We start from the raw sequence: 14949 nt of genomic DNA, 5'->3' as shown, positions 1-14949 counted from the left end.
CAAAGCTCTGTTACGTAGCACACTGTGCTGCTCATTCCTTTGTATTTAGTATAGTATAGCGAATTTTTCTTTTCAATGATATTTTCACACGTTAAGTGGCTCAACCCACGTGTTCGCAGCCTTGTATGTGTTTTTATATCACTATAGGTGGGTTCCCTGCAAATTTACGTGAACTAACAAGCAGATCATACTCCAATCTTACGGAAAAATTACCTGCGTTGTACATGTACAGTACTGAAACAAAAGTAGACAGAGTTCACATTTGCGTATTTTGCGGAACAAGGATTCCTAAATTGTCAAATTAAAAACTGACACAATGATAATGAAGCCAAATAAAGCAATAAAAATAGCATGTTCTGTGTGAAAATACGATTGCACATGGGCGTTAGCCTTGCGTATAAAAGCAGACAGCAAGACGGGACGCAAGGCAAAAAGCTTTGATGCAGCTTGAAGACCGCCCGGTGCCCGTTAATCATATGACACTTTTTTCACAATAACCGAGAACTCGACCTTGCTTCGTGTAGGCTCAAGGGCTAATGGATAGAACAGAACTGGGCTGGGCTCGGGACACATGGTACTTCTGGCTCGAGCCGGGCCCAATAAACTGGCCCATGCAGTGCTCTCCTATACATAACAAAGAACCATTACAACAAATGTAGCAATTTATTACACTCCTTACACACCTGCCATTTTCATGAGTTCATTAGTTGTTGCGCACCACTACTGCTTTTGCAGCACTGCTTCCAGCACCTTGCTCCTTTTTATTTCTCCCAGTCTGCACAGCGAAGTTTCTTCGGTAGTCTCATCCAGGTTATCGGTGCATGATTGTGGATGCCACTGGACATATTGAGGCGATACATCATCGTTTGGTTCATCTGGCTCCAGGTCTCCGCACTCAATGCATAAGTTGTGCGCTATGCAACAGGCAATAATAAATTTGTTCAGCCACTTTACAGTGTGGAGCTCAAGGTAGATTAGTAGATGGAACGTTTTCTTTAGGTTGCTAAAACTGTCTTCTGTTAGAATCCTCATTGCTGAAAACTTTTTGTTGAAATCCATGTGTGCCTTTGACAACGCTCCATAGTCTCTGAAATGAGTCAGAAGGTACTGCCTCAAGAGATAGGCCGCATTTCCAAGCAGGTGGTACACATTGTCCTCGCATAGTTTGGGAAGTTTCTTTGATAGCGATGATAGCTTGAAGATTCGGGAATCGTGAGTTTTGCTGGAGCTTCTAATGCAGGAGTCAAGGAATCGTTATTTGTGGTCACAGACCGCTTGAAGGGTTAATGAAAGGTAATGGTGCCGGTTGCAGTAGGTGGAAGAGACGTTGTTGTCTGGGCACTGTATTTTGATATAGGAGCCGTCTAGGATGCCAACAACAACAGGTATTCCAGACACCTGGTGGAAAGAGAAACAATGCTGCAATCACTGATACATGCAGAGATGCACTCTAGTGCAAACAATCTCTAGCACAAGTATTTTTAAGAATAGGTGAAGGCCAACCTTCTGGAATTCACTCGACAGTTTTTCCATGTTGGAAGGAAACGTCACAACAGAAGGACCCATGGTGAGGAGAAAGTGAGCCACCTTTAGAAGGATTCTGTGAACAGAGCTCTGATAGATCAAAGCGGCTTGCCACCTCCCTCATGCTTGCTTTATTGGCTGCATACCAGCAAATATTCAGCAAAATAAATGCATTTGCAGGGAATAATAGAACGCCCCACTGAATTACGATGCTTTTGCTATGCAGTCTATTAACGCGGAATGAATTTTCGATCTTTTCACTCTGCTTTGCGAGGCTAAACACTTCAACGTTTGATATTCTAATTGTGCAGCTTCTGTGAACAGTAACGGAGACATTACGGGAATGACATACACGTTAACAATATTTCCACCCTACTTCGATGTACAAGCGATTACGCAATAAGCGTGAAAAATACTCGAAGAGAAAGTAACTGCGAAACTAGCGTGAGCGGCATTAGCGCAAGCGGCCGGGACGCTTCGTTACAGCGGGACCATCGTTTCGCGGCTACAAGGTGGGTGGGCTGCAGCCTAATCTACGTCCCATCATGGCGACAGACCTGGACCGTAGACCACTGCACCTCGGCCGCCTCACAACACTAGTAAGCACACTCTCGACGAGAAGCAGCGCATTTATGCCTCGCCTCCCGGGTGCGCCGGACGGCGACCTGCGCGATCAGGCAATAGACCTTTTTTCAATCAATAAACAGCGCGAGAATTGGGCGCAAGTACGTAAACATAAGTGAACTCCCCATATGAAAGTCAGCACGTGAGTTTCTGCAGACTTTGCGGGCTCGCACGCCGGCGAAGCAGCAAATCTCGCACTCAGTTGCTCCGCTACTGAGTGCGAAACTAGGAACTAGGGAAAAAGATAACATTGCACGAAAAGACTTCTTTTGTTGTTCAGACTAGTACCACCTTGAGTTGGGCGGCACCTCGTCGTCCGAGTATCGCCGAACGACGTCCTCAACGAAGCCAATCACTTTAGGCTTCTTTGCAAGCAGGCGGAGCATCACATCAAATGCCCGTTGGCACACAGCAGCGTCACACTCACTATCTGTGTCGGAAGAATCATCACTGGATTTGGAAATTGTAGAGACTGAGTCGGAGCTGTCACTAACTAGGAGCGCGAACAAAAGCGCACGGCGCGACGCAGCTTTCATGTTTTCCATGTTGTCCACAGCTGCTCGCGACCGGAAGCTAGCGACCTTGACAGGAAGCAGAGGCGGGTGGAAGAAATGCGTCAAACGGACTTCCGGTAAAATCTGCTGGTTTCGGTGGAGCAAATATTTTTGCTCCACGGAGCGATCCAGGACCGACGGCTGGCCGCCATCTTGTACACGTTCGAAAAGCCGACGTTCGATTTCGCCTCGCGCTATTGTCCAGGCTGTGCCGATATCGCGGCCTAGGCAAATCTAGTCCAATCGCGTGAGGCGAAATCGAACATCGGCTTTTCGAACGTGTACAAGATGGCGGCCCTGGTTCCAATCTGCCATTGGAACACACAACTCACGCTCCCATTCTGCCATCGGAATAGGATTGCTCCATGCAGAGCAGAAAAGCTTGATCTGGATCTGCCATTGGAATTGAACATAATGTAGAATTCCAACGGCAGATCGCAGTTAACCACGACATGTGAACAGCGAAGGGTGGTAGGAAAAAGCAATAAATATCGGAGCAACCAAAGGCATTACAAACAGACAAGATAACAACAACAACGACAACAACAACAACAACAATAATAATAATAATAATAATAATAATAATAATAATAATAATAATAATAATAATAATAATAATAATAATAATAATAATAATATAATTATATTGTAATAATAATAATTATTATTATTATTAAACTATAATAGCGCTGCTGGGGCATGGAAAAACGAAAACGTAAAAAGTAAAACAAGTACCACGAAAACCTATGGGATAGAAGAAAGATAAAATGAAAAAAAAAAGATAAACAGCTACACAATGAGCGACAATAAACGGCACAAAATTGAGAGATGTAGTAGATGTACGGAAGGAGAGAGGACAGGAAGGAGTGCCGCTAGAAAGACGGCTCAAGACAAAGTGCGAAGCTCGAAACAAAATGAAAACAACACGTTTTGAAAGTTATCAAGATGGAGTAAGTGACTGTCGTAAACAATGCATTCTGTGAAGAGGCGAGTGTTTGCAGAAATAGGCAGGAACGTGAGAGGGCCCATGTTTCCTGGTAGTCTCCTGCGGAACCCGCACTGAAACAGAAGCTAGTAGATCCGAACATGTCATAATTCCATCAATGATCTTGTATAAGAGGACGTGGGTACGACTACGTTTGCATATAAATTCTTGAAGTGGAGCCTGTATGACTGGCAAAGAGAGAGTGAGAGAAATTACTTTATTTAAAGTCCGAGTAAGACCTGTAAGATGCTGCTCCGCTTATCGGATAAGAGCTAATTAGTCGTCGAGGTGAGCTGCAGAGGCCAGCCGCGCCTGCCAGTGCGTAGGAGGGGTATTTGGGTAGCGGGGAGATCTGGTGACTGTGGGGCCGATGAACAAAAGATGTTCCTCGGCCGCGTAGGGGTAGGGACAATTGAGGCAGTGCGGGTGAGAATGGAAGCGGAACAGGAAGATTCGGGCCGTGGTGATGAATGCATACAGTTGTATGGCTCTTAGTTTACGTGTGTGAGGTAGTTAGTTGGTCGGAGAGCGAGGCGGTGAAGGTAGTGTCTAAATTGAGTGTTGGAGGTGGACGTAATGTTGTTTTAGTGTCTTCTTGTAAAGGTACGCCTTGTCTGCCATGGAAGGGCAGGGGATTCCCGGCGCCCGAATACGAGTGGCGCGGACAACCTTATTAGTCAATTCATTACCGGCAGTCCCTGCGTGACCTGCAACCCACACCACCATAACCTAGGCAGGAAAAACTTGTGAAAGGGCAGAGGAAAGGTCATTGCGCAGATTTTGGTCATTGCGCAGATTTTGCCCGAATCACCTCCAATAAATTGGAGCAAATACACGCACGCACGCACGCACGCACGCACGCACGCACGCACGCACGCACACGCACACACACACACACACACACACACACACACACACGCACACACGCACACACACACACACGCACACACGCACGCACGCACGCACGCACACGCACACACACACACACACGCACGCGACCTCCCTACATTAGCCTTTTGAAATTATCCGTGTGCGACACTACGGAAGCGCTCACACGTCAAGTCAACACTTCTGTGCTCGCCGCGATACCTTTGCGGCTATGACATTGCTCGAGGTCGCGGGTTTGACCCAGATCGCGGCAGCCGCGTTTCGACGGGGGCGAAACAAGAAACGCTTTTGTACTTAGGTTCAGGGACAGGGTCAAAAACACCACGGTGCCCAAATTAATTCGTAGTTTGTCACTACGGCGTGCCTCATAATCCGATTGTGGTTTTGGCGCGTACAGTCCCATAATTCAGTTGATGTTTAATATTTCTGCCAATATACAATGTGCCATGTGAGGCCATGAATATGCTCAACCCTCTCAGAGGTTAAGTATGGCGCACTACAATGCCTTAAGCAAACACGCCTCCCTGTGTATTCTGTGTACTGCGCAGACAAACAGCAGTGGCGCACGCAAGGTAACGTTTAACATCAACTCATAACTCTTGTGTTGGACGCTGAAGAAATTAAACATTGGGCGTCAACATCATCGCTAATTATCGTCAATCAAAGCAAACAGCACTGAAAGCTTCGCTTAAATCGATTCCCACATGATCCGCATTTACCGTGCGTTTGAGCCGATAACAAAACTCACAATAAAACAGGGAGGTAATTATTCCTTCGTTGTACAGGTCATCTCGTTGTAGAACCGTTCGTTGTAGAGACGGTCGACTGTAGAGTACGAAATCGTCAATTCTGCAAAGGCCATGTAATAGGTGCAACATCCAAACGGCAGAGTGACGATGAAGTCGCCGTAAAGGTAGCAGAGGTCTTTATTCTCAATTTCGGGTTCTAACCATACGCCCCATCCCGTTCGCGCCTCAGAATTCATTCTGAATGCATAACGCCAATGACGGCAAGGTTTCTCACATGTTATGGAACCGGCGCCATCTACTTACTCTGTGTAGGAGAAGCACAGCTTCCTTTACCTAGATACTTCTGCCAGCGGCGAAGCATGGTGACCCCATTACATGCGGACAACCTTTTCCGGCGCCTATCGGGGCAGTGAAATCTGTGATTCCTTATACGCATACTGAATCAGCGCGCCTTGAAGTGTATACCGACACACATGCCTCGAGACGAAAAGCGCGCGCGGGTAAGGGGGCGAAGAAGAAGCCATGGGCCGCAGGAGAAAGCTGGCCGACCTGTCGCCGCAGCCTGTGTACTGGGACCCCCGGTACCAGCGCTTCTTCTACGCGGGCTTGCTGCCCCCGTTGCCGCAGGAGACCCCGGTGGCCCCGAGAGTGGAGCTGGATCCGATGAAGCGCACCCGCCGACCCTCGATCCTCGTCACCGGAGGCGACCAGACGCCAGGGTCAGTGCGTGTCCTTGCGAAAATTTGGCTGGCGCAAGAAGCGTAAATACGTTTCAGATACCTGTCGAGCGTTGCACGCAAAGCACAGAACAAATTGATAACGCAGACGAACATAAAGTGATAACGATCGCTTAGTCCTAATGTGCGCGTATGCACTGCTTACAGCTGTAGATATTACAGTTAATGCAGAGGCAAAATACAAATAATGCTTTTTACAAGTGTGTGCACATACACATGCATGCGCAGGTGGAACGTATCTGAGATGGGAAAAGACAAACAACAAAAGAAAGAAAGATTGAAAAACGACAGAAAAAAAGGGAAACAATCGCGTTAAAAAACAATATACCGGGTGTCCCAACCATCATGCAGCACGATTCAAGTATATGCAAATGCCACGTAGCTGGACAGAACCAAGGTAACGTTGTTTGCCGTCGCTTGGAGATACTCAGGTTATTATAGTTTTTTGCATTCCGCCATATAGTTAAATGATTGGTCTTAATTAATTATTCAACTTCTCAAATAATATAATTATTTAAAATGTGTCCGTGACAAAATTCTAGAGCAACATGAAAAACTCTCGACACAGTTTTCTGTTGCTTAATACGTGCTAAAACAAAGTGTTTTTCCGAGAGTGAAAGAAGACCGCGAACACACGCAAAATGCCGCGCGACTGGCCTCTCGAGGCACTTTCGCACAGTATGCGAAACGTTGAACATCCGTTAGGTAAATGCAGAGGAAATCGTGGCCATGTGCTGTGGTTGTAAAGGGTTCTTAGCAACGTACGCCTGCTCGCACCAAAGTTATGAAGCGTCGTGGGCGCTATATATAGGGTGCAGGTGCTAACTTGTTTCGCAGATATAGAAACGACCTTTTAATTAGAGTAATCACAGTACGCGTTAGCCAGGCGCTGATCAATCGCGCCTGTAAGTTTTGCATGCGAACTTTCTTGCGAATCAATCAGAAATGGGCCTTTATTTAGGTCTTTATGCCTCGCTATCGTGCTTCTCTTCCTGGCATGAGCGCGATGAGCCATTGCAGCGGTGATCGGTAAACAACAGCTTCAGATTTCGCGGCGGCAGCCGGTTGTGCACTTGGTCCCCGGCCACAACATATTACCGACCGTGAAATCTGAGAAAAAGTTGTATATCTCCGCAACCTCTCAACGCAGCCTGGTGTTTGCGCTTCGGGCCTCGACTAGAATATGCTAACAGCATTGTCGTATAGAGATTATTTATTTATTTATTTATTTATTTATTTAAAGTACTTTCAAGGCCCGAGGCCATTACAGAAATGAGTGGGCGAACATAAAAAAAAATTGTGCACGATACAAAGACATAATCAACGTGGCGTTTCATGAATGGTGGTTTTGAAAATGTCGGTATTCAGGATGGCTGCAACGGTGGCGGGAAAGTGGTTACAATCTTTGCTTGTGCTAGGGATGAATGCATTGCTACAAAGTTTAGTACGTGAAGACGGCACACCAACTTTGAAACTGTCGTCAGAGCGAGATGACATGTATGATGGTTGGGTGATAAGCAGTTCTTTCAACAAAGGGTTGCGGCGGTAGATTTTATGGAAGAGCGAAAGGCGGAATCATCTACGACGAAAAGAAAGTTCTGGCAAGTTAAGTGTTGTTTTCATTGAGGTAACGCTAGCATATCGAGAGTAGTTTGATGAGATGAAACGCGCTCCGCGATTTTGAATGGCTTCTGTGCTGTTTGAATGTAATGTTAGCCGGGTCCCGAATGGCGTATGCGTATTCTAGTTTGAAGCGAAATAATGTTTTGTAGAGAGTTAGTTTCGCCAAGTTCTACTGGCTACTGCTACGGGCTGCTAGGGAAACATTGTCTGAGAGCCCGTGGTCCATAAACGTGGCCGTGTGTACCTAAATGGCATCACCTATATGGTGACTCATATGTGCGTCTCACGGTCGCTGCTACTAATAGGGCTGCTGTAATCAGCGCTGGTTAAACCTGGGTGCCGTTCCACCACTCGTGCAGGCGCGAGGAGCGGCGAGAACGCCACATCTCGTGGAGTTCCCTGGACGACGACGACGAAGGAGCGGCCGAGGACGACCCGCGAGGCGTAGCTCCTGCGTGGCGCCCCGTCGCTGGCGCCATGAGCCTGCTCGTGGTCATCTCGCTGATGTCGCTGCTGGCTGTCGCTGCCACGCTGTGGGCCACGGGCTCACTCGAGTACGCAGGGCGCGGTGCGCAAACCGCCGGGCAGGACGTCACCGCGACGACGCCGATGTTCGGAACAACCGCTCCAGGGTCAGCCGCAGAGTCATCCGTCCGGGATCGCGCAGACTTCGAGACCGGCGCTCGGGCGCCCGCTGGAAAAGCAGGAAAACCAGCCAGAAACGCTGGCGCGCCCACGACGACGCTGACCGGCGACGGAGAAGCGTACACAGACACGAAGGCCGGCACGACGCGAAGTCGCGAACGGCGGTGGACCCATCGGCGCAGCTCTCGTAGAGAAACGCTTAGGACGACTCGAGTGGCGACAGAAAGTGTCAAGCGGAGACGCCCGCCTCGCGACAAGCAAAGCGACCGCGTTGCGTCGCCCTCATCCACGACGCCTTACCACGATTTACGACGACGGCGGCGACGACCAGACGTAATTTCATCGAACACACGACCTCACAAGAGAAAGGGCTGACTCGTTTAGCAGGTCTGCTAATGAGTCTGCGCTTAAATAAATCAACCTGTATCCGCGTCGGGTCTGCGTATTCGGTGCACGAAACAACCGTGTTTCATCTGCACCATAATCGCCACCCGTTGTATACGCATGTTATTTTTTTTTTCGAAGCGTCCTCGCTACCTTTCGGGGACCCGGAGCAGTTTGCCAGCCGTAAGCATACAAAATAAAATGCCTTGTCACAACAAAACGACATTTAATCAATAAGCTTTGAAATAGTTACACACGGAACAACTTTGAATATGGAATAAACGCAAAGGCAGGCAACTTTATTCCTTAGCGCGGCACATTGACAGGTTATCTTCATATTGTACGCCACGTGGCTTTAGTCGTTACAGTTGGGAAATGTTTCACAAAAGCGTCAACGCTTTTGTGAAGAAGCGCGAACGCCTAACAATGCATTGCTCTGAATCGTGTCGGCTGCGTAACGCATTTGAGCTATATGCTCTAATGTTCTAATGTGTTCTTTCTTTCTTTCTTTCTTTCTCTCTTTCTTTCCTTCTTTCTTTCTTTCTTTCTTGGCATGTGGAAATTTCTTTGAAGTAATGCATGCAGTTCCCGGAACTTATACCTCTAATTAAGCGTGCCATAGCCACGTATACGAGTTCACTTTTAATTCAGTGGTGTCCGCACTTGCACTGGTAGTTTCCTATATGTTTAAAATCTTCGTATACCTTTGAGGCAGTTGCCATTCTCGGCAGTGATGTCGGTTATTTGTGAATGTATGGCCACACTGGTGAGGCGTACCGCTTTTTCGAGTGTGGCTCCTCTTACTCAGACACCACCAGGACACGATACGCCCATATTTATCTTATGTTTAAAGCAACTTGGGTACTTTCTTACTGCGATTAACGTTATTTTCCTACTTCGAGCGTCTGGAGGTTATCCTTTGAGCTTGAGCCGTGTCATCTGTAATGTTAAATAGAGGGTATGGTATGGTACGGTAAAACTTTATTCTGGTCCTTCGGAACGTGCGTCAGCACGTAGCAGGCCGCTCTCACGTCAGTACAGAAAGGCCGAGCCTCTCTGCTGCGTCGCGGGCCCGATGGACAGAAAGTGAGAGGCAGAATGAAGAGAATGAAGAATGAAGAGATGAATGCAGAATGAAGAGAATGAAGAGATGAGGCAGAATGAAGAGGTGCCTGAATGAATGAAGAATGAGGCAGAATGAAGAGATGCCTCAACCTGGCCCGATGGACAGCCGATAACTGTGCTTCAAGATCGGGCTGCTTAGGGCAGCCTCCCATTTGGACGACGTGACGCCGTCGCGTAACGCGGGGCACCGCCAGAGCATGTGTTCCAAGTTAGCTACGTCTGAGCATAGCTCGCAAATATTGGTCGATTGTATCTCCGGGCAGATTCTGTGTAACAGTGTGGGATTAGGGCATGCCCATACCGGGAGCAACCTGAGTGTTAAAGCCTGCGTTCTGCCTAGTTTCCTATGTGGCGGAGGATATCGTCTCCATCCCATGTAAAAATGTTTGGTAAGTTCGTTACATGAGGAGGGAGGGTGCTGGCTGTCCATAACCTCAGTGCAGCGCCATCCGGTAGCTGCGCGGTAGACGACTCCTTGCGCAGCTCTGTGGGCTGACTCGTTGAGGTTTGGCGGGGCGCCCTCGACTTGCCCCATGTGTGCGAGGAACCAGATAATCGTGTGGGACTTGATGTCCTTGTCCCACAGAATCCCAGGACCTGCTCCGAAACGGTGCCTTTGGCGAACGCTCAGACAGCCGTCTTCGAGTCGCTGTACATCGTGGTCCTTCTGTCGTCCAGCAGGGTCAGTGCTATTGCCACCGGCTCCGCCACCTAGGCCACCTAGCTCGTGATTTTCCCATTGTGATCGATGCCCTCTGCTACGAACGCCGTCCCGTTGGGGTAACGGGCAGCATCGACAAAACAACAATCCCGAGCCTGTTTGTGAGCCTCGACCAGGAGAGCCTTGGCCCTAGCTCGTCTCCGACCCACGTTATGTTCGGTATGCACGTCGCGTGGAATTGGAGCGACGACGATGCGTTTCCGCTGTTCCCGAGGGAGACCACAAAAGCGAGACTCTATTTCCGCCGGAGGAACCCCCAGCTCCCGCAGGATGCTCCTAACCGCTTCGGTGGTGGACAGACAGCCTAGCGTATTGGGCTCTCTCGAGCGCTTCCGCAACCTCTTCCAGCATGTTGTGCATGCCGAGACGCATCCGTCTCTCCGAGCTTGCGTACATGGGGAGCCCGAGGGCCCTCTTGATAGTCTTCCTGATCAATGTGTTGAGCTTGACTCTCTCCGATCTTTGCCAATTGTGCATGGCCGCCACTTAGGTACAATGACACATCACAAAGGCGTGCATCAGTCTCACGAGATTGTCCTCTCCAAGATTCTGCTGCCAGTTGGCAACTCTCCGTACGAGTCTGATGACATTATCCGTATTATTGGCTAAATTGGCCACCATCAGTTTATTGGAGCCGTTCGATTCGATCGTCCTACCCAGGACCTGGAGGAAGTCGACCCTGGGGATGACACCGCCTTCACTTGTCCGTAGAATGATGTCGACGTCCTCTACCGGCTTCCAACCCTTCTGTTTCCGCCCCTGCGTCTGGGTCTGTAAAGTTCTGATTTCCGCGGTGAACACCGAAGACCGGTAGGCTTGAGATATTCTTCCGTGATCTCGATGGCTTCCCGCAACACAGCCTCCACTCGTCCGTCACTGCCTCCGGTACACCAAATGGGGATGTCTTCCGCATATATTGTGTGATTAATGCCGTCGTTTGCGGAGTGTCTCCTCGACTGAGCGATCATGGCAAGGTTAAAGAACATTGGGGCTAGGACAGACCCCTGTGGCGTCCCTCTGCAACCCAGCTTAACCGAGTCCGAAACGAGGTCTCCCGCCCTGAGAGTGGCTTCTCCGTTCGCAAAGAGCGATCTCGTGTAGTCGTGGAAGTGCTAGCTCAATTTGAGGTTGGAGACTTGGTTCAAGACAAAGGAGTCGAGAACGTTATCAAAGGCCTTCTACAGGTCTAATCCGAGTATGGCTCTCGAGTCCCTCGTGTTACGGTCAATGACTTGATCTTTGATCAGCTTCATGGCATCGTGCGTTGACAGTCCAGGCCGAAAGCCTATGATACTGTGTGGGTAAATGTCCCGGTCTTCCAGGTATTGCGTGACCCTGTTTAAGATTGCGTCTTCGGCCACCTTGCCTATGCACGAATTTAGTGAAATCGGTTGGAGGTTGTCGAGACTGGGGGGCTTGCCCGGTTGGGGATGAGGATGGTGGCAGCCCTCTTCCACATCTCCGGAACTTTTCCGTATTTCCACATCTGGTTAATGACGTGAGTCAGATACTCCACCGACTTTTCGTCCAAGTTGCTCAATGCCTTGTTTGTAACTGAAGCCGGATCCGGGGCCGACCTGCCGTTTAAATCTTGCAGGGCCCGCCGAATCTCCTCGACACCAAACTCCGCATCCAGGTCCGGATTGACAACGCCTCCCTATTCTAGGACAGGGGACGCCGGACCGGAGGCTACCGGCAAATACATCTCGATCAACCTTGCCATCACCTCCTCGTCCGAGGATTCTTGCCTGGCCCTGTGCAGCACTCTTCCCAGCGTGCTCTGCTGGTTCGACTTGGTGTTGGTCTCATCCAGCAGATGTTTGAGGAGGTTCTAAGACCCCGCTCCGCATCTGGCCGTCAATCGAGTTACATACTTAGTCCCACTGCTGTCTGGAAAGGACCTTGCAGTGCACTTCGATGCTTCTGTTGACTTCGGCAATCTTCTTGTGGAGCCTTCGATTGAGCCGCTGGCCCTTCCACCTAGCCAGAAGCGATAGCTTGGCCTCGAGTAGGTGGGCCAGCCTGTCGTCCATCTTCGCCATAGGGAGGTCCGTGCTAACGCCCTTAGTGGCGCACTCAGTGTCTTCACTAATCTGTGCAATCCATCTCAATTTACTTTGAGATTCAATCAGATCAGTATCACACTTGCGCTAAGCGGAGGGCCTATGACAATAAGAATGCATGCTGCACTTCCACACACATGCGTGCGTGCGCGCGTGAAGTACATGTACACACAATGTATCTCTCCTTGATGCGTGGTCGCTCTGCCCGTTGCATCTGTCACACAGTGTGTGCTGCGACCGTAATCAACATTACGGCAAATACTGTCCAAAAACTGCATCTCCACCTAGCGGCCGCGGCCACTCAAACAGACCTCAAACAGCAGCTGGAAAAGGCTTTGAGTTCTCGCGTAAAAAAATGTTTTCTCGTATATTTGAATTACAATCCGACGTTATCATTTCTGCAGCTTGTGTGTTAGCCATAGTTTACGAATTCTCCGACGCAATTTACTTTGAAAAATTGAATTCGTTCAATAAGGCCTAGAGGAGTGAGCATGTATGCTGCACTTCCGCACATATGCGTGCGCGTGTGACGTACGTCGCTTGTGGTGGTGGTGCTTGTCTAACGTATGCAACAGCTTCGCTGTACATCCACTTTCACATGGTGCAATGGAGGCGGTTTGATTTAACTGCTTGGCCCGCGTTAGCTGGGTCATGTCCGATGTTCGTGCACTGGCGCTTTGAGGAGGAACCGAGGCTGCCGCGCATTCCTCTGGTTTCGATGCCTCGAGAGAGCAGGCGCATGTGCCGTAGTCATTTTTTTTTATCTATGCCTCATCGTTGGCTGGAATGGCGCGCGATATACTTGGAAGTGCACTCGCGAAATACGATTTCAGCGGGGAGATGATGGAGTGCTTTCTCGACGCCATGTTGAGAAACAAGATTGACGTTTATCCAGGCAAGGTTCACCTCGAGCCGACTTCAGTGACAAGTCGCTCGTGTTTATCATACAGGGCCGCTATTGCGGTAGAGCACGACTTCGAGAACGCGTGCCGTATTCTCAAAATTTCGCATTCTTTCGAGTCAACATTTTGCAAGTGCATTCTATTTGCTAACATTTGTATTATGCCAGCTGCGTTTGAATGCATCTTCCTACAACTCGGGTTTCTGGGCCTAGCCGCAGTTGTATTTTTACGCTTTATTTAGGCTGACGGTTTGGTGCTGAAAAATAGGTAGAGAAACACACATATCCAACGCAATGTTACAATATAAATGACGCGAAGGTTGTTTGAGTTAGCGAGGTAGCAGCTGTACCGCATGACCCGAGCGCAGCCTCGTTAGCCGTCTACGCGCCCGGTAGCGATGTGTGGCACTTGTCGATCGAAGAGTCTTCGTGAGAGGCGTATGGGGAAGGCACTAGGAAGTACGACATGTCTAAGTACATTTACGGCGTCATAGCACTTGTGTCACTGAGGCACACACACGCTGGCGGACTGGCCAAGCATGGCCACAATACACAGTGACAAGTTGCGTATGGGCCTGACAGCAGCAAGCACTGTTTGGCTACATATCCAGTGACCAGAATTGTATATCAGCATCACCACCCTATTTCTTTTATGTGCACGGCAGAACGAACACCTCTCCCAGCTATCGCCGCTTACCACTATCTCGCGCTAGCTGATTCCAACTTGCACCTGCAGATTTCCTTATTTCATCGCCTCCCCCCTGACCTAAATTACTGCCGTCCTCGAATGCACTTCCCTTCCCTTGGTACTCATTCTGTAGCTCTTATGGTCCACCGGTTATCTAACCTACGAGTTACATGGCCTGCCCAGCTCTATTTCTTTCTCTTAATGTCAACTAGAATACCGGCTATCCCCGTTTGCTCTCTGATCCACGCCACTCTCTTCCTGCCTGTCTCGTAACGTTACGCCTAACATTTTTCGTTCCAACACTCTTTGCGTGGTCCTTAAGTTGTTGCGAACTGCATGTATATAGTATCAAAAATAACTGGGCGAGGAAACAACCACGAATTCCAAACCTCTACAAAATGATAATGCCCGTAGACTAAGCCTGCTGCACGCTCAGATTCGTCAGCGTAGACGTGCTGGCATGTTTCGGAGAGCGCGGGCTCCTAGTGCACCTTCTCTGTATCGACCACATTGCTGAGAAGCAAGACTTGTGAGAGGTCCTATGCAGATCGTTCCTGACGGCGCATCTCAGACGTCCGAGTAGATTAGTCATATCTTTCTCGTGGTGAAAGAGGAGAAACTCGTATGTCCATGTATGGTGATATCATTTAACCTTTACTCGCGGTCACGGCTCTCGGTGCACTGCATTTCCGGAATGCCAGCCGATCTCGAGCAAGGAGCTGAGGAGCCACCGTTCCA

The 14949-nt window shown here is 49.1% G+C and overlaps 1 protein-coding gene and 1 long non-coding RNA gene across 2 annotated transcripts; one reads left to right on the top strand and one right to left on the bottom strand.

The window, feature by feature from the left end:
- Positions 1 to 644: 644 nt before the first annotated feature.
- Positions 645 to 5959, bottom strand: LOC129385195 (uncharacterized). Its single transcript, XR_008612796.1, has 2 exons — positions 5874 to 5959; positions 645 to 1398 (listed from the first exon to the last, which is right to left on the bottom strand). It is a non-coding gene; the product is annotated as an uncharacterized lncRNA (long non-coding RNA).
- On the top strand, positions 5495 to 9765 carry LOC129384848 (uncharacterized). Its single transcript, XM_055070429.1, has 2 exons — positions 5495 to 6043; positions 8044 to 9765. The coding sequence occupies exons 1-2, from the start codon at positions 5847 to 5849 to the stop codon at positions 8702 to 8704; spliced, it is 858 nt and encodes a 285-aa protein (XP_054926404.1). The 5' UTR covers positions 5495 to 5846; the 3' UTR covers positions 8705 to 9765.
- The last annotated feature ends 5184 nt before the right edge of the window (positions 9766 to 14949 follow it).

The sequence above is a fragment of the Dermacentor andersoni genome, chromosome 5 (assembly GCF_023375885.2).
Source record: "Dermacentor andersoni chromosome 5, qqDerAnde1_hic_scaffold, whole genome shotgun sequence".
Taxonomy (NCBI): Eukaryota; Metazoa; Arthropoda; class Arachnida; order Ixodida; family Ixodidae; genus Dermacentor; species Dermacentor andersoni.
Note: the sequence above shows the minus strand (reverse complement) of the source record. Positions and strands in the feature narration are given on the sequence as shown.

Coding starts and splice junctions, on each gene's coding strand:
- LOC129384848 (XM_055070429.1), top strand. CDS start 5,847: ATGGGCCGCAGGAGAAAGCTGGCCGACCTGTCGCCGCAGCCTGTGTAC. Junction 6,044..8,043: donor GGAGGCGACCAGACGCCAGG/GTCAGTGCGTGT, acceptor CCACTCGTGCAG/GCGCGAGGAGCGGCGAGAAC.